Genomic DNA, 20732 nt, shown 5'->3' with positions numbered 1-20732 from the left:
CTGCCCCAGAAAGAATTGATACTGCAGGTGTGACCAGTGCCCAAGGTTCAAGATCAGATCAAAGCAGCAGTTACAGAGAAATAGTAAATAAAGGCCAGGGTTTGAAGCAATATCAGAGGGTATAAATAGTGGACTAGTTTACTGAGGTCAAGGCCAGAAGAGCACTGAATGTGGAAAAGTTTTCTTTATTTTTTCTGCAGTGTTGGGGATTGAATTCAGGACTTGGCACCTGCTGGGCAAGCCCTTGACCACTAACCTACATTCCAAACCTGAGTGTGGAAAAGTTAATAGAGGTTCAAATTCAGATATCAGATCTGAGGAGCACTGACCATGAATTCACTGAGGCCTGGATTCATCCCCACCATACTGGGGATGGAAGCCAGGAGTTCTCTACCACTGGGCTACACCCTAGCCCTGTGTATTTTGAGACAGAATCGTGTTAAGTTGCCAGGCTAACCCTGAATTTGCGATCTTTCTGTCTCAGTCTCCTGAGTAGCTGGGATTGCAAGCATGCATCGTCATGCTTGGATGGCAAAGAGTTACTGATGGTGGGATCATAGAGCCCCAAACTGGAGTTTAGAGCACCATGACACTGACAGGAGAGAGAAAAAAAACTCGGGTTCAAAATAAAATTAGGGGTCTTGATGCTGGAAGCATTGCCGGGCATGGTGGCATAGGCCTGTAAACTTGGAAGGCTGAGGCAGGAGGATCACAAGTTCAAGGGCATTCACAGTAATTTAGTGAGACCTTCACAAAATAAAAGATAAAAAAGGCAGGGGAGGACTGGGGAGATAGCTCAGCTGGTAGAGTGCTTGCATTGCAAGCACAAGTCCCTGAGTTCAATCCCCAGCACTGCAAAAAAAAAAAAAAAAAAAAAAAAAATGGCAGGGGAAGTCACTCAGTGGTAAAGGATCCCTGGGTTCAACTACCAGTGCCAAAATAAATAAATAAACAAAAGATGGTGGGAGCATTAACAGAGGCCCAGGTTTAAGCATATGCCAGATGGATACTCATGGTGGTAGTCTTTAAAATACCTGGGTTTGAGGTCATACTAGACAAGCATCAGTTAAGGAACCATTAAGAAATGCCCAGCGGCCAGGCATGTTGGTACACACCTGTAACACCAGCAGCTCTGGAGACTGAGGCAGGAGGATTGAAAGTTCAAAGCCAGCCTCAATAACTTAATGAGGCTCTAAGAAACTTTGTGAGACCATCTCAAAATAAAAAATAAAGGGTATGTGAGTCAGTAGTTAAGCACCCCTGGGTTCAATTCCTGGTACAAAATAAAGAAAAAATAAAGAAATGCCCAGAGGCTGGGGATGTAACTTAGTAGTAGAGAGCTTGCTTAGCATGTGATGTGCAATGCTCAGGGTTTGATTCTCCAGCACCACAAACAAACAAATGCCCAGATTTTAGGTCAAAGAGTGATGTTAGAATAGTTAAGAGGCCTGGGTTTAATTATGGACTACACAGGTATTAATGGTCCAACTGCTAATATAGAGGTGTTGACTGGAATTGACACCATTAGAGAACTGACAGTGAAATAACTAATAGAGGCTCAGATTCAAGGTCAGGATTGAGGATCCTCAGAGCAAAAGGACACTGCTCACAAAGTAACTAACAGAAGCTTAAGTTCAAGGACAGTTTAGAGGATGGTTGCTGGTGGAATATCTTACAGAAGCCCTGGTTTGAGACTTGACCAGTGGTAACTGACTGGTGGGGTAATAATTAATAAAGGCCCACTTTTAGGCTCCTGCCAGAGAGGCTCTTGATGGTTAAGTAGTTAAACATAACAGTTCAAAGTCAGACAAGGGGCATGGACAAGTTAATGGAGGCCCAGCTATAAGGGAATGGGAGAGTGGCATTGATGGTGGAATGGTTAACAGAGCTCCAGATCTGATGTCAAATCAGAGGCACAGTGATGATGGACAAGTTAACAGAGGCCCACGTTTGACCAACGTATGTTATTTTTTATTCTTTATTATTTGTCCAGTTTTTATTTTCCCTTAGATTTGCAGCCAAAGAAAAGTATCAACAAGAAGAATTTAAAGTAGAAATGTTAACTCTGCCACCTCAAAAATTTCACAAGGAGGAAACCCCCCAAAATCATGCACAACAATCATGACCAATCATCCTGAATCCAGACTCAATAAACCATGAAGAGTGTAATGAAAAGAAGTTAAGAAAACTGAGGTGCTCCATAATTATCTTGCCATCTAGAGGCCTTGGCTGAAACTGAGCATCTATTTAGTGTGGCATATAGTGCAGAAGACTTAACATGGCAGATCTGAACTGCTCTCCTTGGAAAGGCCTGCTTCAAGGTTGGTTCTGACTGCTGTCTGGGAACTTATATTTCAGAAGTGTTCCCATGACTCCCTAAAAGGTAAGGATGGCTCACTGTGCCTCAATTATTTGCACAAGGAATGTGGTTCATGCCAAACACCTGCTTTCCTTCTGGGAATCTGGAATTTGGATAAGGGCCAGTGTGCTGGGAAAGGGGTGTTTCTGTGACTAGCCCTCAATAAAACCCTAGCCCTGTGTCTCTGATGAGCTTCCCTGGTTGGCAACATTTCACATACTGTCACAACCCCATTACCAGGAGAACTAAGCACATCCGATGAGTTAACTGTGAGAGGATCCTTGGAAACTTGTGCCTGGTCTCCCCACAACTTGGCTCCAGGCACCATTTCCCTTTGCTAATGTTATTCTGTATTTTGGTGTAATAAACAGTATTCATGAATACAACCATATGCTGGGTCTTATGAGTCCTCTTAGCATATTACTGAACCTGTAGTTGTTATTGGGGACAATGATACACAATATGTGTGAATGACCCAGCTCCCTATGTCCCTGGCTTATCACCATTTGCCTAAGTTCTGTCAGAGGGAAGTATCAGAAATCTTTTTGCCAAATATCAGGAAACTGAACAGATTATTTTCCTGCCCCAAGAAGACTGGTGGTGTTAGTTCTGGAGCTCAACAATGTTGGGACACCAGGCTGGAGTCTGACTTTGTTGGCTGACCCTGAGGTCCTAAGATATTAGTCACAGTTCAAATTGACATATTCATGGCAGAATACAGAGCCAGAGGGAAGGACATTTCCTGGTCATTCTGATTATTAACAAGGGACTTAGGTTATTTATCCCTGTCAAAATCCAAATGATCTCTCCTTACTCAGGGTTCCTTACTGAACATCACTTTTTGGTTTCTGAGCTCTTGCAGTGCTTGATGTGGGCCCTGGGTGTGCACAGGAGGAGAAAAGAATGGTCTGGGAGATTTGCCATTGCCTCCATCCCACAGCAGAAGCCCCAAGCTGTCTCAGGGTCCACGGATATCTGCACCAACTGGGCGCTCCAAGAAATCAACATCTCTACTCCCTGCTTGTGGAAAACAGTCCAATATAAAAGTAGGGGCCCACTCAGGCAGGAGCTATCATTTGGAAGATCTGCAGAGTCTCAGCCTCCTGGAGGACCTGGCAGAGTTCTACAGCCTAATATGATGAATCCCCTGGGACAGAACCCAGCATCATTTACCCAACTCCTCCACTGTCACCAGATCATGTTCCTCCTCTGCTTACAACTGGTGACTTCTCCTTCACTCAAGAAAAAGGTTGACGTCCTCACGATGGCCCATGAACCCCTAACAGCACCTGGCCTGTTTGAACTCACCTATTACCACGCTCAGGCCTACAGTGATCCTTCAGGCACCCTCTATAGCCTCCAGTGCATTTCTTCGGGCTTTTTTCTTTGTCGAGAATGTTCTCTCCTATACACAATGGCTCCCTCTCATTTCATTCTGGACTTCTGTCTAAATGATACCGTCAACAATGTCTTCCCTAATGACATCACCAAAAGGACTGCAACCCCCACTCCCACACTATCTCCCTTCCTTGCCTTATTTTTCTTCATACCACTTATCTTTAGCTGACTTATTACATATAAATGCTTCCTGATTTGCAATGGGGTTAGATCCTGATAAATACATTATAGGTTGAAAATATATTTAACACACCTAACCTACCACATATCCTACCTTAGCCTAGCCTACCTTATAGGTACTCAGAACACTTATATTAGCCTACAGTTGGGCAAACTCATCAAACACGAAGCCCACGTTATAATAAAGTACTGACTACTCATGTAACTTACTGAACACTGTACTGAAAGTGAAAAAACAGACTAGTATGGGTATGCCTTCATACCATCAAAGAGTTTAGAAGTAGGAAAGTGGATAGATCATAAGTGGAATCATCATAAGTGGGGGACTGGCCATGCTTTTGTCTATTGTGTGCTTGCCTCCACTAGGATACAAGCCCATGAGGACAGAGATTTCTGTCATATTAGGCCACGGCTGTATCCCCAGGGCTTAGAACAGTTCCTGGCACACAGCTGGTGCTCAACACTGTTGAATGCATGGCTGTAAAAGGCTGATACAGCAGACATTCAGTAAGTGCTTGTTGAATGAATGAACACAACACTGCATGAATAAGTGGAACTCCTTCCATCATGGGTCCCAGAGCTGCCCACTCCCCCATGCCGCCCCCTGGCAGACCTGGGATCTGGCCCTCAGCACAACCACAGAAACTTTATTTACAACACAAGGCCAGGGTAGGAGGTGGGGGGGCGGTGGACAGCACAGGGCTTGCAGGACCCTACTTTTGCTCACGCCTCCAGACGATGACCATGCCACTGGCGTCACTGGAGGCCAGCAGGCTCTCGTCGCAGTTGAAGCTGACGTCAAGCACAGGTGCACTGTGGCCCTGCAGCTTGTTGACAGCAGCCTTGGCTGCCCGCTCCACATCAAAGAAGTGCACGCACATGTCCTCACTGCCTGTCACTGTCCGGGTGAGAGGGAGAGGCCATCAGGACAACTGGGGTGCTGCGGGTAAGAAGGCCCTGAGATATCTGAGGTGTGAAGACCTAGCATGGCTTGCAGAGGTTTGAAAAGGGTAACCATCCCTAGATGGAAGGTCATGATGATTTTGGTTCTGTGTGTACAATGTGGGATCTCTGGGCTGTTTGGGAGCCTGTGTCTCAGGCTGTGAAGTTTCTGGGTTATTTGGGGGTCTGTGTTCAAAGTTTTTGGAGCTGTGAGTTCCTGTGTGAGGCTGACAGGGCATAAGAGGACATGAAGCCCAGGAAGTCATGGCATTAGGGTGTTGTGATGTCTGAGTCAGGACAGTAGCAGACCTGGTGTCTGTTCCTTCCCAGTCACCCAGGCACCCTGCCCTTCCGGGACTCACCCACACAGGCCCCCTGGCGGAAGGACATGAGGGGACAGAAGATGCTGCGCACAGGGTGTGAGCTCTGCTCAATGGGAAAGCTTCTCTTCAGCTGCAGGGTCCCCTCGTTGTCCACCACCCTGAGAAGAGAATGACAGAGCGAGTCAGGGCATAGCCTCTGCTCCAGGAGAGGGCTAGCAGGGGGGCCAATCTTGTGTCCCCACCCCTGTGCCTGAGATCTTTTCAAGGTTCATGAAACCTTTTTTTTTTTTTTATAAGAACGAGTCTCACTATGTTGCCCAGGCTGGCCCTGGACTCCCAGGCTCAAGCTCTTGCCTCAATCTCCTAAACAGCTGGAATGACAGGCATGTGCCACTCTGCCTGGCATTAAATCCAGTGTTGAGAGGATAGCATACACCTGTAAGTACAGGCTGCTGTGTGTGTTCATGAGGGTTCAGAAACTGTATCAGTAGACATGAATGAGAGCCTCTAGAGTTTTGTTAACTAGTCTTTCATTTTAAGGAGCTCTTTCTAAAAGATCTGGTGTCAAGACAGGCACAGAGAGGAAGTGACTGTATAAATCATGGTCAGTCCACCCAATGGAGAACTGAAGTTACTAAAGAGAATGAGGTACAGCTACTATGGGTAACCTGTGGGGGGCAGGGGTTCCATAAGACATCTCCCAGGGGTAAATTTGAGATGTGGACAAGATGCAGGAGGGGCCCATTTCTGTAAAACAATGAGTGTCCCTCAACATGTGGGTGTGTGCACACACCAAGGACTTGAGGGCAGAGAGAGAACACATGTGGAAAGATGCCTATTATCACCATCCTTGCTGTGGCAATGGGAAGGCAGAGGTGGCAGGAGGAGGGAAGGCAGAGGGTGGGAGAAGTGGGCAAAAACCTAAGAGTATACTAGAAGTAAAAAAAAAAAAAAGTAAACGTGTATATCTATATAGAAAATTTCTTGAAGATTAATAGTACAATTAAAAATCATTCTGTTGTTGGGCATGGTGGCAGACATTTATGATCTACTCAGAAGGCTGGAACAGGAAGAATTGCCAAGTTCAAGGCCAGCCTGGGCAACTTAGCAAGACCCTGTCTCAAAATTTAAAGAAAATTAAACAGGTCTAGGGATAAACTCAGTGGTAGTGCTTGCTTATCACGTATAAGGTCCTTGGTTCAATCTCCAGAACTGACATCTTATTGGGCTGTGGTTTTCAGGCCAGGCCAGGCCAGAACAGGTCAGACATTGCTTGGAGACTTTTTCAATATACCAAACCCAGACACACCCAGTACTTCTGAAATTGTTGAACTGGAGTAGGGCCTGGACATGTCTTTTGTGTGGTTTTGTGTGTGTGTGTGTGTGTGTGTGTGTGGTCCTGGGGAGTGAACCCATGGGTACTCTAACACTTAGCTACACCCCCAGCCCTTTTTATTTTTTATTTGAGACAGGGTTTCACTAAGTTGCTCCAGCTAGCCTCCAACTTCCAATCCTCCTGCCTCAGCCTCCCAAGTTTCTGGGATTACAGGTATGTGCCACTGTGTCCAGCCAGCCTAAGTGGTTTAGTGCACAATCCAGAGATTGTGAGCCCCAACTGGGTAACATGACAGACGTGAGTGAGGAAAGGGAATTCTCCCCCACAGACATGCCAAACAACAATAGTGCTAGGGGTGTAGCTCAGTGATAGTACATAGACTTAAGATGTGCAAGGCCCTGGATTCCATCCCCAGCACCAGAAAATAAGTAAATACAATAAGTGAAAGGAAGGAAGGGAAGCAGGTCTCAGCTCTAAGGCACTCTGGTCTTTTTTCTTTATTTCTTTTTCCTTTTTTCCCCCTTTGTTTTTGCAGTGCTAGGGATGGTGCCCAGGGCCTGATGCTAGGCAAGCATCTACCACTGAGCTACTTCCCCAGCCCATGACCCTGACCTGTTATGCCTCAATGTGCTCAATTATAAAATGGAGATAATAACAGTACCTATTTCACAGGTTAGTGTGAGAATCAAATTGATACACGGAAAGCGGTTTGAATGGGCCTGGCCACAGCAGTTGCCATACAGAGGCACACTACTGCTATTATTTCCCCTGTTACTCACATTATTGTTATTATCATCATAATTGAGTTAATTTTTTAAAATATTCTTAAAATTTTTTTAGTTGTAGATGGACATAATACCTTTATTTTATTTATTTTTTTAATGTGATGCTGAGGATCAAACCCAGTGCTTCACCCATCCTGGGCAAGTGCTCTACCACTGAGCTATACTGCCAGACCTGTCATCATATTATGAAGCCAGACCTCCACCCTCAGTAAAATTAATCTGATGAGGGAGATAGGCTCCTCTCCCAGTTTGATGGAGGAGGAAGGCCTTCTTACCCTGTCCCTGCCAAAGTGAACCTGATGGGGTAGGGACCCACCTGTATAGCAGCAGCTTGTTGAGGCAAGCATTGATGAGCAGCGAGGGGTCCCGGGCCTCACGGCTGACCCAAGAACGGGCAGAGATGCTGGTCACAGGGCTACCCTCATGCACCACCAGCCGCTTGGCTTTGGTCAGCTTTCCTATAGCAGTGGAGGCAGGGGAGGCAAAGATGAAGGTGAAGGCTGAGCCCTGGAAGGACAAGAGGGAGAGCACCCAGATGCAGGTCTATGGCCTGCCTACCTGTGGCCATGTCAAAGAGGAAGGAGAAGACACTGCCACGGTCATCACCCGCCCAGAGCAGCCTGCCAGGGGCATCGAAGGACAGGGCAAGGACACGGCCTGTCAGCTTGCTGGAGCCACCTTTCACTTTCTTGCCAGTGGAGATGTTCATGACATGCACATTGTGCTTGGCATTCCCCACCTGTGGGTAGAATGCATACATCGTCCTGTGCCCCAACAGTCTCTTCTTGAGTCTGACCAGAGTGGGACTGCAGTGGGTAGAGCAGAAGGTGACTCAGTCATGTTCCCTTGCAGTCTGCCCAGAGTAGAATAAGCTGCTCATGGGACTAAAGGGGTCACAGCCATAATACTGACCCTTGGCCAGTCTGAAAACCAAAGGGCTTTCCCAGGCCTATAATAAAATAATAGCTTTCCCCTGTGCCCTGACCACTCCTTCCTGGAGACTGAGAGGCTGCTCCTGCTAAAACAAGAAAGAGCCCTAAACCCCAGCTCACTCTTGCACAGTTCCCTGTACCTAATGCCACCACCCCCAAGCCATACCAAATTTTTCATATACTACCCCTATGCCCTGACTGATCTGTTCTGGAGTCTGACCACAGTGATAGACTAGATGAAGTTTCAGCCTCATCGCCCTGTTCTCCAGAGCCCCATGCAGGTGAAAAACTAGGACTTTGACCAATGGGACTGAAGGGGTCCAGGAGCCATGACCGCATCTCCAGCCTCACCCCCTGGAGTCTACCACAGCAAGGCCATCTCAGACCAGAACTGTGTTTCCCATTCTCTGGCAGGTTTCCCTTTGAGTCTGACCACAGTAGCAATGCTATGTGGCAGGACTAGGGAGGGCTCCTAGACCTTATATTCTGATGCCCACAGACAGCCCTTGGACCCGGCATGCCCGCCCTTTGTGAGCAGGTGCCCTGGAGCCTGACCACAGTGAGGTTGTTGTTGACGGGCTGGAAGGTGCAGCAGAGCAGTTCGGCGCCATCAGGGTCAGGGATCTCCCGAATGCAGCGGCCGTCCTCGGAAGCCCAGATGCGCATGGTGGCGTCGAGCGAGGTGGACACGAGGATGTCATTGGAGAGGGACCAGGCAAAGTCGGAGACGCCACGGGTGTGGCCCCGCAGCACACGGAGCACAGTAGGTGGGGCGGGCACCAGCTGGCACAGGGAGATGCTGCCATCGAGGGAGCAGCAGGCCAGGCGGTGCCGGTCGTCATTGGCGAAGCGCACCCTTGGGACTGCAATGCCAAGGAGCCATTTGTGGGAGTCAGCACACTTGCTGGGCACTTGTTTATAAAAGGCTCCGACATGTGTACAGGGGGCTGGGACCCCATTGCAAAAGGAATGGTGGCCTCAGCAAAGGGCATTCCTTGGCTGACAAAGGCAGTTGTATCCTCTGCCAAAATGCTCCCTAAATTTCAGTAGGTACTTTGCAGATTTCAAAAGTCTTCTGCAATGTGAAAAAGTTCCTACTGTCTTAGAGAGCACTTTACAATCACCCATGTGTCAGCAGTTTGAAAAACCTGACACTGTGTAGCCCTCTCTGCTCTCTACGAGGGAATTTATCATCAGCAAAGGCTTTGAACTCTTCCCAGTGACTCAAGAACCCAGGCAGCCTGCTGCAAAGTACTCTCTTGAGTTTCTGAGGTCCTTTATAGTATATAAAGTACCAAGACTTTGCACACCACTTTGGAGAGGACTTTTGAGTTTGTCAAAGGCTTTATGGATGGTAATTCCTCCTTAAGAGGCATGTCAGAGGCCCTGCATTCTGGAAAAGGATACCTTGGGTAGCTGATTGGACAAAAATTGGTGATGGGACCCGTCATACACTGGCTCACCTGCCTCGTCCACATGCTGGTCAAAAACATGGTACATGCCTGCAAAGGCATAGTTCTCGCTCAGCGATGTGTCCCCAGCCATGGCCCGACTTGCCTCTGCTGCTGATGTGGGCACCACGCTGCCAGGAGGCCTTAGCCCCAAAAGGAAATGGGGAGGAGGGTGACAGGAGGTAGGTGTGGGTGTTCGACCTGCCATACCCTGGTGCCCCTCTCTTCCTCAAGAATGCCCATCCCAGCCAGGCACAGTGGCACATGCCTGTAATCCCAGCAACATGGGAGGCTGAGGCATGAGGATCACAAGTTCAAAGTCAGTCTCAGCAACTTAGCGAGGCCCAAAGCAACTCAGTGAGACCCTATCTCAAAGGAAAAGTACAAAAAAGGCCTAGGGATGTGACTCAGTAGTTAAGCACCCCTGGGTTCAATCCCCTGGTACCAAAAAAAAAAAAAAAAAAAAAGGATGCCCATCCCTCAGTTGCCCCTGGTGCATACCTGTCCTCATAGACTGCGCGATTCATCTGTGCCTGCAGCTGGTAGGAGCCACGGCTAACAGAACGGCGGTGCCCTCGGGCCCCCAGGGCTCGAGGATCATCTTCAAAGTCCTACAGGAAGAGAGGGTCAGGGTGGATATATCTTAAAAATAGCCCTTGAGAACCTCTGAGGCCTGGAGCCTTCAAAATATATCCAGAATCTGATCCCTTCTCATCACACACATTGCCCCCCCCACCATCACAGCTCATCTGCATGGCTTCTTCACTCGTTCCTGTTTCTGCTCCGCTGTTCCGCACATACTCAATACACGTCCTCTGCACAAAGAATGAATACCCTTTCCCAAGATAACCAGTTGGCTCAAACTCTCACTTCATTCAGGTCTCATTTGTCATCTTCTTGAAGCAAAGCAGGCTTCCCTGATCACTCCTATCAAACATAGCTTCCTTCTGTTCCCTAATCAAGTCCCCCCCCTTTTTTTTTTGGTGCTGGGGAGTGAACCCAGGGCTTCGCGAATGTGCTCTACCACTGAGCTATATCCCACCCCTACACCAGTCCTTTTTTAATCCCTTAAGAATGTTTTATTTTTCCATCTTAGCACTTTTTACTCTCACCATGGTAATTATTGATATATTTATCTGGCTTGCTATATGTTTGCTAACATGTTTATTTTGTGTATTGCCTGTTTACCAGGTTTATTGTCTTTTTAAATGTGTATTTAGTTGTATGTGACACAGTACATACAACTAAATTTTTTATGTGGTGCTGAGGATCAAACCCAGGGCCTCACTCGTGCTAGGCAAGAGCTCTACCACTGAGCCACAACCCCAGTCCCAGGTTTATTGTCTTTTTATTGGCTTATTTGGTATATTATCTCTTTATCCTCTGCTGACCCTAAGATTCTGGAAGAGTGCCTTACACATATCACTGCTTGACAAATGTCTGTGGTGAATATAGTGAAGGTAAGCAAGATGCATGACAGGTGGTATGACCAGGCCTCACCTCCATGCGGTCAAGGGTTGTGCGGCTGCTGCGGACGATGCTGTTGCTATAGGCACGTGCACTGCCTGGCTCAGAGAGGGGCCCGTATCGCTGCCCCAACAGTTGGCCCCGCAGCCTCAGGTACTGCCGACGCAGTGCTGGGGGGTGCCCAGCCTTGGCATTCTCCCGCAGCAGCTGACTGCGCCGACGGATATATTGGGTCCGAAACTGTGGAAACGTTGGTGTGCGGTACGCGTTGTACCTGCGGGGTCAGGAGGCAGGCAGGCAGCAGGCACGGGACAAAGGGAATCAATCAGCTTGGGGCATAGGGCCGGCGAATGAGATGTGTGGCAGTGATTGAGATCAGGGTGGCAAGAGTGATCAATGGTGGTGATGGGAGGGTACCTCCTGGTCTGTGATAGTGGTGATTCTGCAGTAATGACTGGCATGGTGATGAGCTCAGAGTGCGGACAACACATTCTGCAGCTCCGTTGGGGTGGTATGGGATGACTGAGTCAGGCAAACAATAAAAGGGATCAGTCTAGCATGATGATAGAAGCCAGGCTGGCACGACAATGGTTAGTGTGAGGCAATGGTACAGGTTAGTGTGGTGTGGTGATGGGGTCACATTCAGTGATCATGGAGAAGTCGACGGGGTGGAGAGCGCAATGGTAGTGCCTAGGAAGTCATCAACCTGAGCTCCACCGCCCCCATCCCCAGTAGCCTCTTTGCGCATGCCCATATCTGGCCACATTTTCCCCTGCATGCTCTTTAGAACCCTCTCCGGCCAGGTCGTCTCACTTGCGGGAGTGCCCCCATACCCTGCTACTGCGCATGCTCACCTCCGGCATGCCCACGCAGCCGCATAAGGCAAGTTCTCCGCCCAGCCTCACTTATCGCCATTGCGCATGCACCACAGTAAGTTCCGCTCCCATGGGCTCCGACCCCACGCCTCACCTCGCGTCCACGGCTAAGACTTGCTGCCACACCGCGGCCATTCCCCGGCCTCCTCCTCTGGCTTGTCCGCCCGCGGGAGCCTGCAGGATAAGGGCTTGGAATGTCAGCGTCCCAAGCAAAGGGATCTAGTTCCGCCCCTTCCTCCAGGTGGCCGTTGCCATAGACACCGATTCCCTCCACGCCGGGGACGTCGCGAAATCCCACTGGGCTGTTACCATGGTCATCACCCCAGCCCTGCCCTTCCTGGGCAGCGCCGGGGTGACTCACAGCAGCAATTCAGACCTGACCCCGCCCTCCCCAGTCGCCATAGCAACGCCCCTCCCCCGCCTAGCAATCCTTGCTTGACATTCCCCACCCATCTTGACCCCGCCGCCCTCCGCCTTCCCTTCTCGGGTCCAAGAGCATAGCCCAGGATCGAGGACCACCTCCGGGGCTGCCTCCGGCTCTTGAGGCCCCCGGGGCGGCCCTGAGACCACTGTCACCCGTTCCTTCTGTCTCTCTTCTCCCTTTCTCAGGCTCTAGGCAAGATGGCCGCCTGCTAACAGAAAGAGCTGCTGAGCACAGAGCGAATCGATAGGAACACTTCACAGGGCGTGGGAGTCTCGCAGGCGCATTGAGGGACAGTAGTTTCCGGTACAAGGAAGGAGGCTCCACCCTTTGAGTTCTAACCACTCCTTTTGAGCACCTTTATTATACACAGGGATAATGTCCAGGGGTCCCAGGTATGGCGGGATGAGAAGTATGCGAATCAATCACTAGAACTCAGTGCAACTTTTTGTGAGGGTGGTGGAGGCTGCTTTTTAGCAGCACAATCTTAGCTGAGCAAATCTTGAATAGTAGAATAAAATATAATCATAGATGCAGAAACCTTTAGTACGTTCTTTAGGGTTTTTGTTTTTTAAAACTTTGTACCGAGGATTGAACACAGAGATGCTTAACCACCGAGCCACATCCACAGCCGCTTTTTATACCTCATTTAGACACAAGGTCTTGCTAAATTGCTTAGGGTTTTGCTAAGTTGCTGAGGATGACTTTTTTTAAAAAACATTTTACTTGTAGATGAACAGCATGCCTTTATTTTTTTTACGTGGTGCTGAGGCTAGAACCCAGTGCCTCACACATGCTAGGCAAGCGCACCGTCAGAGTTACAACCCCAGCCCCTGAGGATGACTTTGAACTCCCAATCTTCCTGCCTCCTGAGCCACTGCAATGATAGGAATGCATCACCGTGCCCAGTTCTTAGGAGTGACTCAGGAGGATGGCAAGTTCCAGGGCAGCCTCAGAAACTTAGTGAGACCCTGTCTCAAAACTAAATAGCCGGGTGTGGTGGTGCACACCTATAATCCCAGCTGCTCAGGAGGCTGAGGCAAGAGGATTGCAAGTTCAAAGCCAGCCTCAGCAAAAGCGAGGCACTAAGCAACTCAGTGAGACCCTGTCTCTAAATGAGAAGGAAAAAAAATAGGGCTGGGGATGTGACTCAGTGATCGAGTGCCCCTGAGTTCAATCCCCAGTACCAATAAAAAAAAAATTAAAATAAATAAATGATGGACTGGGTTTGTGGCTCAGTGGTAGAGCCCTTGCCTAGCAATATGAGGCACTGGGTTCGTTCCCCAGCACCACATAAAAAAAACCAAATAAACACAATAAAGGTATTGTGTCCATCTGCAACTTAAAATATTTTAAATAAATAAATGAAGAGCTGGGAATATGGCTCAGTGGTTAAACACCCTTGAGCTCAATCCCTGGTAACCCCCCAAAAGGGAGGGTGCTCTGGACACCTCTGTGATAATAGTCCATGTGTGCACGGACTGGGAGTGGTTGGATTTGGATGCCCCCCAGGAAGCTTGAGGCTTGAATTTAAGTGTAGATGACACAATTATGCAAAGGAGGCTTTGGAGTTTGGATCCAAGGTCATCCAAATCATCTTTAATTTCAATTGGAAGCTGCATCTCAACGTGTTCATCAGGAGAAACAGAATTTACAAGGTTGAAATTCAAGGTATAGTTCCTATTATATCTTAACATCAACTGACACTATTTTCATAACATTCCTCACATGATTTTTATCAACTAATCAACTAAACAAGTTATTTTTTCAGTATTGAGGATTGAACCCAGAGGCAACTTACCACTGATCTATATCTGCAGCCTTTTTTGAAACAGGAGCTCACTAATTTACCCAGGCTGGCCTTGAATTTACAATCCTGCCTGTCTCCAAAGTTGCTGGGATTACAGGTGTGCATCACTGTACCAAGCACAAGAATGTTTTTTAAGCCACCTTAAATGAGGAGACATATGGAAGATCACCCTTTTTTTATTCTAACAAAAATAGATCATATTGAATTATATTGGTTTAGCAGCTCTCTTATTCATTTAGGTAAGCTATCAGGGTGTTTTCATTTTAAATACCCTGTAACATGATTGAATAAACTGTTTCACTGCACAAACATGTAACTTCAACAACTGGACAAAGTGCTGGGTACTGTTGAAGGTGATTTACATGTATGAATCAATTTAATCAATAGGAATGTTGTGGGTTCTAGTATCATCCCCATTTTAATGAGAAAATCTAAAGGCCAGGGAATTCAAGGGCAACATTTTATTTGAATGGTCCCCTATTTTTGACCAGCATTGAGTATACTTTCACATGTTTTCCTTTTTCAGCATAATGTGTGCTGTGAGCAATGCTTTTCCCACTCACGTCTATCCTCCCTGGACACAGCCCCAACCCTTCTTTTTAAAAAATAATTTTATTAGTTGTTGATGGACCTTTACTTATTTGTACACAGTGCTGAAAATCAAACCCAGTGCCTCATACATGGTAGGCAAGCGCTCTACCACTAAGCCAGAACCGCAGCCTCCCAACCCTTCTTCATCTCACCACTCTGTTCCAAAGAAAAATTATGTGAGCTGAGCACAGTGGCACATGCCTTCAATTCCATATTTGGGAGGCTGAGGCAGAAGAATCACCAGTTCAAAGCCAGCCTTGGCAACTTATTAAAATATAAAAAGGGCTGGAGATGTGGTTCCATACTTAAGCACCCCTGGGTTCAATCCCCAGTATGAGAAAAAATTAAAAAATAAAAAGGACAGGGGATACAGTTTAGAGGAGGTGATAGAGAATTTGTCTTGCAAGTGCAAGGCCCTGAGTTCAATCCCCAGCATGGGAAAAAAAAAAAGAGGAAAAGAAAACAAATAACAAAAAATTTGAATTTGAATTGCCCAGATTGTCAGACTTTTGTTTTTACAATATTCATATTCACAAAATATTTTTAAAGATACTAGATAACACAACCTAATGATAGGGTTGTTTAAAGTATGAGTCATTAATGTACATAAAGTGTACAACCTGTTGTGTGAACATCTGCTGTTTCTGTGAGAAGCAGTACAATTCACTTCAGAGGACAGAGTTACATGGCCACTGGCAGAGGCTCTGCCAGCTAAGAGCTATGTAGTCTCAGGCAAGTCACATAACTTGTCTGTGACTCAGTCTCTTCACCTGTTTCACGGTTATTGTGAGATCTTACAATTAATGCTTACAAAGCTTTGACTAGCATCTAGAACTGAGAAAATACCCACTAAATGTAGAATTGTTTTAAAAACTTTTACCAATAAGAATCTACTTGCCACAGAAGATCTACAAGCAATCAACAAACATATGAAAAAATGTTTATCATCTTTAGTAATAAGAAAAATGCAAATCAAAACTACACTAAGATTCCATCTCACCCCAATTAGAATGGCAATTATCAAGAATACAAGCAACAATAGGTGTTGGAGAGGATGTGGGGAAAAAGGTACACTCATACATTGCTGGTGGGGATGCAAATTAGTGCAGCCACTCTGGAAAGCAGTACGGAGATTCCTTAGAAAACTTGGAATGGACCCACCATTTGACCCAGCTATCCCACTCCTTGGCCTATACCCAAAGGACTTAAAATCAGCATACTACAGAGATACAGCCACATCAATGTTCATAGCTGCTCAATTCACAATAGCCAGACTGTGGAACCAACCTAGATGTCCTTCAATTGATGAATGGATAAAGAAACTGTGGTATATATATATATACAATGGAATATTACTCAGCTATAAAGAATGATAAAATTATGGCATTTGCAGGCAAATGAATGAAATTGGAGAATATCATGTTAAGTGAGATAAGCCAATCTCAAAAATCCAAAAGACGAATGATCTCACTGATAAGCGGATGATGACACGTAATGGGGGGTGGGAGGGGGGCAAGAAAGGAGGAAGGAGGGACTGTACAGAGGGAAAAGAGAGGTGGGAGGGGTGGGGGGGAAGGAAAAAAATAACAGAATGAATCAAACATCATTACTCTATGTAAATGTATGAATATGCAAATGATATGCTGTTATTCCATGTACAAACAAAATGTATCCCATTTGTTTACAACAAAAATAAATTATTAAATAAATAAAAAGAAAAAGAAAACTGGAAAAGAAAAAAGTGTTCTGTTTCAGACCTGAGTGGTGGGCTCTCAGGAGAGCTTATTCTCTTATTCTCTCTCTCTCTTTTTTTTTTTTTTTTTTTGCGGTGCTGGGAATTAAACCCAGGGCCTTGTGCTTGCAAGGCAAGCATTTTGCCAACTGAACTATATCCCCAGCCTGGGCTTATTCTCTTGTGTTCATGTTTTGTTTTTGCTGTTGAGAACAAATAGGTGACTTGAGGCCGAGGAAGGTCTCACTGCTGAACTGGCGTATCTTAATCAGGGATGTGACGTGAGTCTCACTTCTACTGGGACGTCAGAATGGGATTCTACATTGAGGAAAATAGATGATCTTACAACTTTTAAAATATGACCCTCAGGAATGTAATTTGGTGAGAATTAAAAATAATTAAAAGAATTCTATATTTGAAGTGGAAAAAAAAAAAAGAATCTACTTGCCAGAGATAGCTCCTGTAAATTAAAATGACCACAGTCACCTCTTATATGTTAGGTATCCGACAGTTTTCAATTTTAAACCATGTAAATATTGTTATTAGATTAAAAAATGAATTCTGAAGGCAGGCCCTGTGGTAAACACCCATAATATCAGCATCTGGGGAGGCTGAGGCAGGAGGATCACAAGTTCAAGGCCAGACTCCATGAGGCCCTATCTCAAAATTTAAAAAAAATAAAAAGCTGAGGTTGTACCTCAGTGGTAAAGTGCCTCTGGGTTCAATCCCCAGTACAAAGGGAAAAAAGAAAACTGAATTCTGAACAAGCCGATGAAAGAAACCATTTTGTTGGGAGCCTAGAGAGGAAGGGGCAGATTGAGCTGCAAGAAAGGAAGGTAAGTGAATGGAGGAAAAGAGGCTCATGGAGCTTTTGAGTAACATTGGTTACAATCATGATTGAGAAAAGGTCAACCCCATGGAAGATCACAGGTCCCATTCACTCTTAACAGGATCTAGGGCAATTTTACTTCTAGAATGTGGTTGAAGGTCCCAGCCAAACAAAAAAATAGATATAGATAGAAAAGACAGGTAAGCCAGAGCTCTTTGAAGATAATACTCATGACAGTAGTGATTCCAGTGATGGAAGAGGTCAGATCTTATCCAAATTCATCCTTCATTTGTGTGCCTATTTGGGTTTCCAAGAATACAAAGAAAAGCACTGAACCACTCTCGTCAGCTTTTCATGACTATCCCAGGTTGAAATGAAATCCGAAGTTGGCCCCCAAACTTCAGGGGACAAATTAGAACATAATTTGAGGGGAAGTCTAGGTGGCTTGGGGTGACAAGGGGTATACTGAGAATCAAGACCAGATAGTGAAATGAAGAAGCCATGATGCTGCGGTAAACTGGAGTGCAGACACTGAATCTTCATTTGTTTATCTCATCCCTGAAGTTTCTTCCTAAATGGAGCAAAAGGGGGTTGGGATGTGAGGTCATAACTCGATGAATTTCACCATTTCCTGATAGGAAAACATCTACCTCTCAAGCCAAAGTTCTCACAACCCCTAATATCTTCATGGTTGACAACACTCCATGGCCTGAATCAGAAACAAGATTCCTCCAGTTGGGAAAAGCCTTAAAAAAACCACTCAAGCAGCACCCAGCAAACAAATATCAAGCCAGCCTTCCAGAAAGGATTTCTTCAGGTCCTTCTAGGTGCCAGGTACTGGGGAAACAGCTGTAACTCATATAAAATGGTCCTTGCTTTTACAGAGCTGCTGTTCTAGCTGTCAAGATAAAACAACAAGGAAATAATTTCTGGAGGAGGCAAGGTGGCGCAGGTTCGAACAGGGTGGCCGCCATCTTGTACGGAGCTTGAGTCAGTGCCTGAGGTTGTGGCCTAGATTGAGTGCAAGTCTGCAGCCCTGCCTCATCACCGCTTAATCCCAACACTTCCCCACCGGAATCCTGGCCTGCCACATCTCAGTGCCTAGCCTGGGTTCAGCCTTTCCAACCTCGCCCTGGCTGCTTCAGCCTCCCCGTGGAGTCACGCGTCTGCCCCGGGGATGATGAACAGAGAACAAATGGTGCCCAAAGCAGACAGCAGTGCTTTCCTGCTACTCTTCCTACTCGCGCTCACTGTCACTGAACCGCTGTGACCAGAGCTGCGGTTCAACCCTGGGCAGTTTGCCTGTTGCAGCAGTGTCATCCATTGCATCCCCCCCGTTCCATGCCAGTGTGATGGATGGGCAACTTGTGAAGATGAGTGATGAAGCTGACTGTCCAGAAGTAACTGGGGAGACAGGTCCTTACCATGGGAAGGAGGCTGTGGATCTGTGGCTGGGGCAGGGCAGAAGAGGCAACCCCACACCCTTCCATGCAATCAATGTGGCACAGCCGGTTCATTTCAGCAGTTTCCTAGGGAAGTGCCCAACAGGGTGGCACTACAATGAAGGCACGGCCGGTTGCTACCGTGTCTACCTGACTGGGGAGAACTATTGGGATGTTGCGCAGACTTGCCAGCGTGTGAACAGCTCGCTTGTCGCCTTCTCCAATGACCAGGAACTGCGCTTCATCCTGGCCCAGGAATGGGACCAGCCCAAGCAGAGCTTTGGTTGGAGGGACCAGCGTAAGCTGTGAGTTGGCTATCAGTATGTCTTCACCAGCCAGAACCACTCCTTAGAAGGTCACTGGGAGGTAGCATTCAAAGGCTCCTCAGAGGTGTTCCTGTCCCCAGATCCTGTTTTCACCTTGGCCATGTCTGAGAATGACAATGTGTTTTGCGTCCAGCTCCAGTGTTTCCACTTCCCCACACTGCGGCACTATGACTTCCACAGCTGGCATGCTGAGAGCTGCTATGAGAAGTCTTCATTTCTGTGTAAAAGAAGTCAAACTTGCGTCAACATCAAGGACAACACGGTTGATGAAGGATTCTACTTCACCCCCAAGGGGGATGACCCATGCTTGAGCTGTACCTGCCACGGAGGGGAGCCTTACTTGTGTGTGGCCACCCTCTGTGAGGGGCCTCAGGGATGTCAGCAGTATCAAAAAGACCCCAGGGAATGCTGCAAGTTCATGTGTCTGGATCCAGACAATGCCTTTGAGCCTGTGGAAGCTGGCCCACTGCCCCCAGGGGATGGTGACACTGAAATTGCATTGCCTCCATACTTGGAGCAGCCTCCCTGGCAGACACGAAAGACTGCTGACAGTAGCAGTGTCCTGCTTGTGCCCCAAACCCTCCCCAGAGTGGGAGCACCCCAACTGAAGACGTGCCACAGTCACAGGTCCCTCAATACCATGGTGTAGACAGCTAAGCCAATGGGAACTGCAATGGAGCTCCTGTTTGCTGTCGAGGAGACACTGACCTCTGTGGGAGGCTTGTGGGTGAAGACAGGCAGTTAGTGTAAAAATAGGGAATTGAGTCAAATGGAAGAAACAGAAGCCATGAAATCCATCTGCATCTGGAAGCTGGAGACTGTCCCTGGGGAGATTGGAATGTGTCTCCAAATGGAAGAAACAGAAGCCATGAAATCCATCTGCATCTGGAAGCTGGAGACTGTCCCTGGGGAGATTGGAATGTGTCTCCAGAGTCTTTTTTTTTTTTTTTTTTTTTTTGGTGCTGGGGATCGAACCCAGGGCCTTGTGTTTACAAGGCAAGCACTCTACTGACTGAGCTATCTCCCCAGCTCCCCAGAGTCTTTTTGATCACCAAGGTTACCTGCCTAACTTCCTCTCCCAAAAACCTACAGGCAGGGAGTTGCTAATGCCCCCTGGGTCCCTACCTGTCTGAATTCTCCCTGTGGCCCTTCCCCCTGCCATCCGCTTCTCATTTTCTTTCTTTGCTATGTCAACTGGCATCTCCTGGGCCTAGTCACGTAGGCAGGAAGGAGAGAGATAAGGGGCGGGGGAAGAACAGGAGAACAAAGGAGTCCCTGATCTATAAAATACATAAGGTGTGCTCACTTCTGGGGGACTCTAGAACATCAGCCATGGCCCCTTTCTTCCTCCTGGGAGAAGTCTGATTATAACCTTTAAATAAAACCTGCATAATATTCTTGCCTTGGCGTGCTTCAACATCTGAGGAAGCAGAACTCATCACAGGCAAACGGCAGTATTGTGAGGGCCCTGCCACAGTCTGGACCCCGTTCCACTCCCACATACCCACCGGCAAGCATGCGTGTACATAAAAT

General features: G+C 47.1%; 1 protein-coding gene and 1 pseudogene across 6 annotated transcripts; one reads left to right on the top strand and one right to left on the bottom strand.

The window, feature by feature from the left end:
* Positions 1 to 1952: 1952 nt before the first annotated feature.
* Wdr13 (WD repeat domain 13) lies at positions 1953 to 12707 on the bottom strand. Of its 6 annotated transcripts, none has more exons than XM_047536832.1 (10): positions 12568 to 12707; positions 12143 to 12222; positions 11207 to 11413; positions 10208 to 10317; positions 9719 to 9849; positions 8811 to 9118; positions 7882 to 8062; positions 7640 to 7781; positions 5242 to 5360; positions 1953 to 4835 (listed from the first exon to the last, which is right to left on the bottom strand). In XM_047536832.1, the coding sequence occupies exons 3-10, from the start codon at positions 11210 to 11212 to the stop codon at positions 4651 to 4653; spliced, it is 1182 nt and encodes a 393-aa protein (XP_047392788.1). In that variant the 5' UTR covers positions 11213 to 11413; positions 12143 to 12222; positions 12568 to 12707; the 3' UTR covers positions 1953 to 4650. The 6 variants fall into 6 exon arrangements, with proteins under 6 accessions (XP_047392788.1, XP_047392787.1, XP_047392786.1 ...); XM_047536828.1 differs by having other exon boundaries at positions 1954 to 4835; positions 11207 to 11447; positions 12568 to 12706; XM_047536829.1 differs by lacking the exon at positions 12568 to 12707 and adding an exon at positions 12528 to 12546 and having other exon boundaries at positions 1954 to 4835; positions 11207 to 11447.
* A 6019-nt stretch (positions 12708 to 18726) lies between these two features.
* Positions 18727 to 19848, top strand: LOC124971445 (integral membrane protein DGCR2/IDD-like; annotated as a pseudogene).
* Positions 19849 to 20732: the final 884 nt, after the last annotated feature.

The sequence above is a fragment of the Sciurus carolinensis genome, chromosome X, assembly GCF_902686445.1.
Source record: "Sciurus carolinensis chromosome X, mSciCar1.2, whole genome shotgun sequence".
Classification (NCBI taxonomy): domain Eukaryota; kingdom Metazoa; phylum Chordata; class Mammalia; order Rodentia; family Sciuridae; genus Sciurus; species Sciurus carolinensis.
The sequence above is the reverse complement of the archived record's forward strand: the minus strand, read 5'-3'. Positions and strand labels throughout refer to the sequence as shown.

Bases quoted from the DNA above. Each gene is read 5' to 3' on its own strand.
- Wdr13 (XM_047536828.1), bottom strand. From the start codon at position 12,183: ATGGCCGCGGTGTGGCAGCAAGTCTTAGCCGTGGACGCGAG. The intron at 9,850-10,207 runs GTATGCACCAGG...TTTGGGGCTAAG, and splicing joins CGCGCAGTCTATGAGGACAG to GCCTCCTGGCAGCGTGGTGC. The intron at 8,063-8,810 runs GTCAGGCTCCAG...TTCTACCCACAG, and splicing joins TCAACAACAACCTCACTGTG to GTGGGGAATGCCAAGCACAA.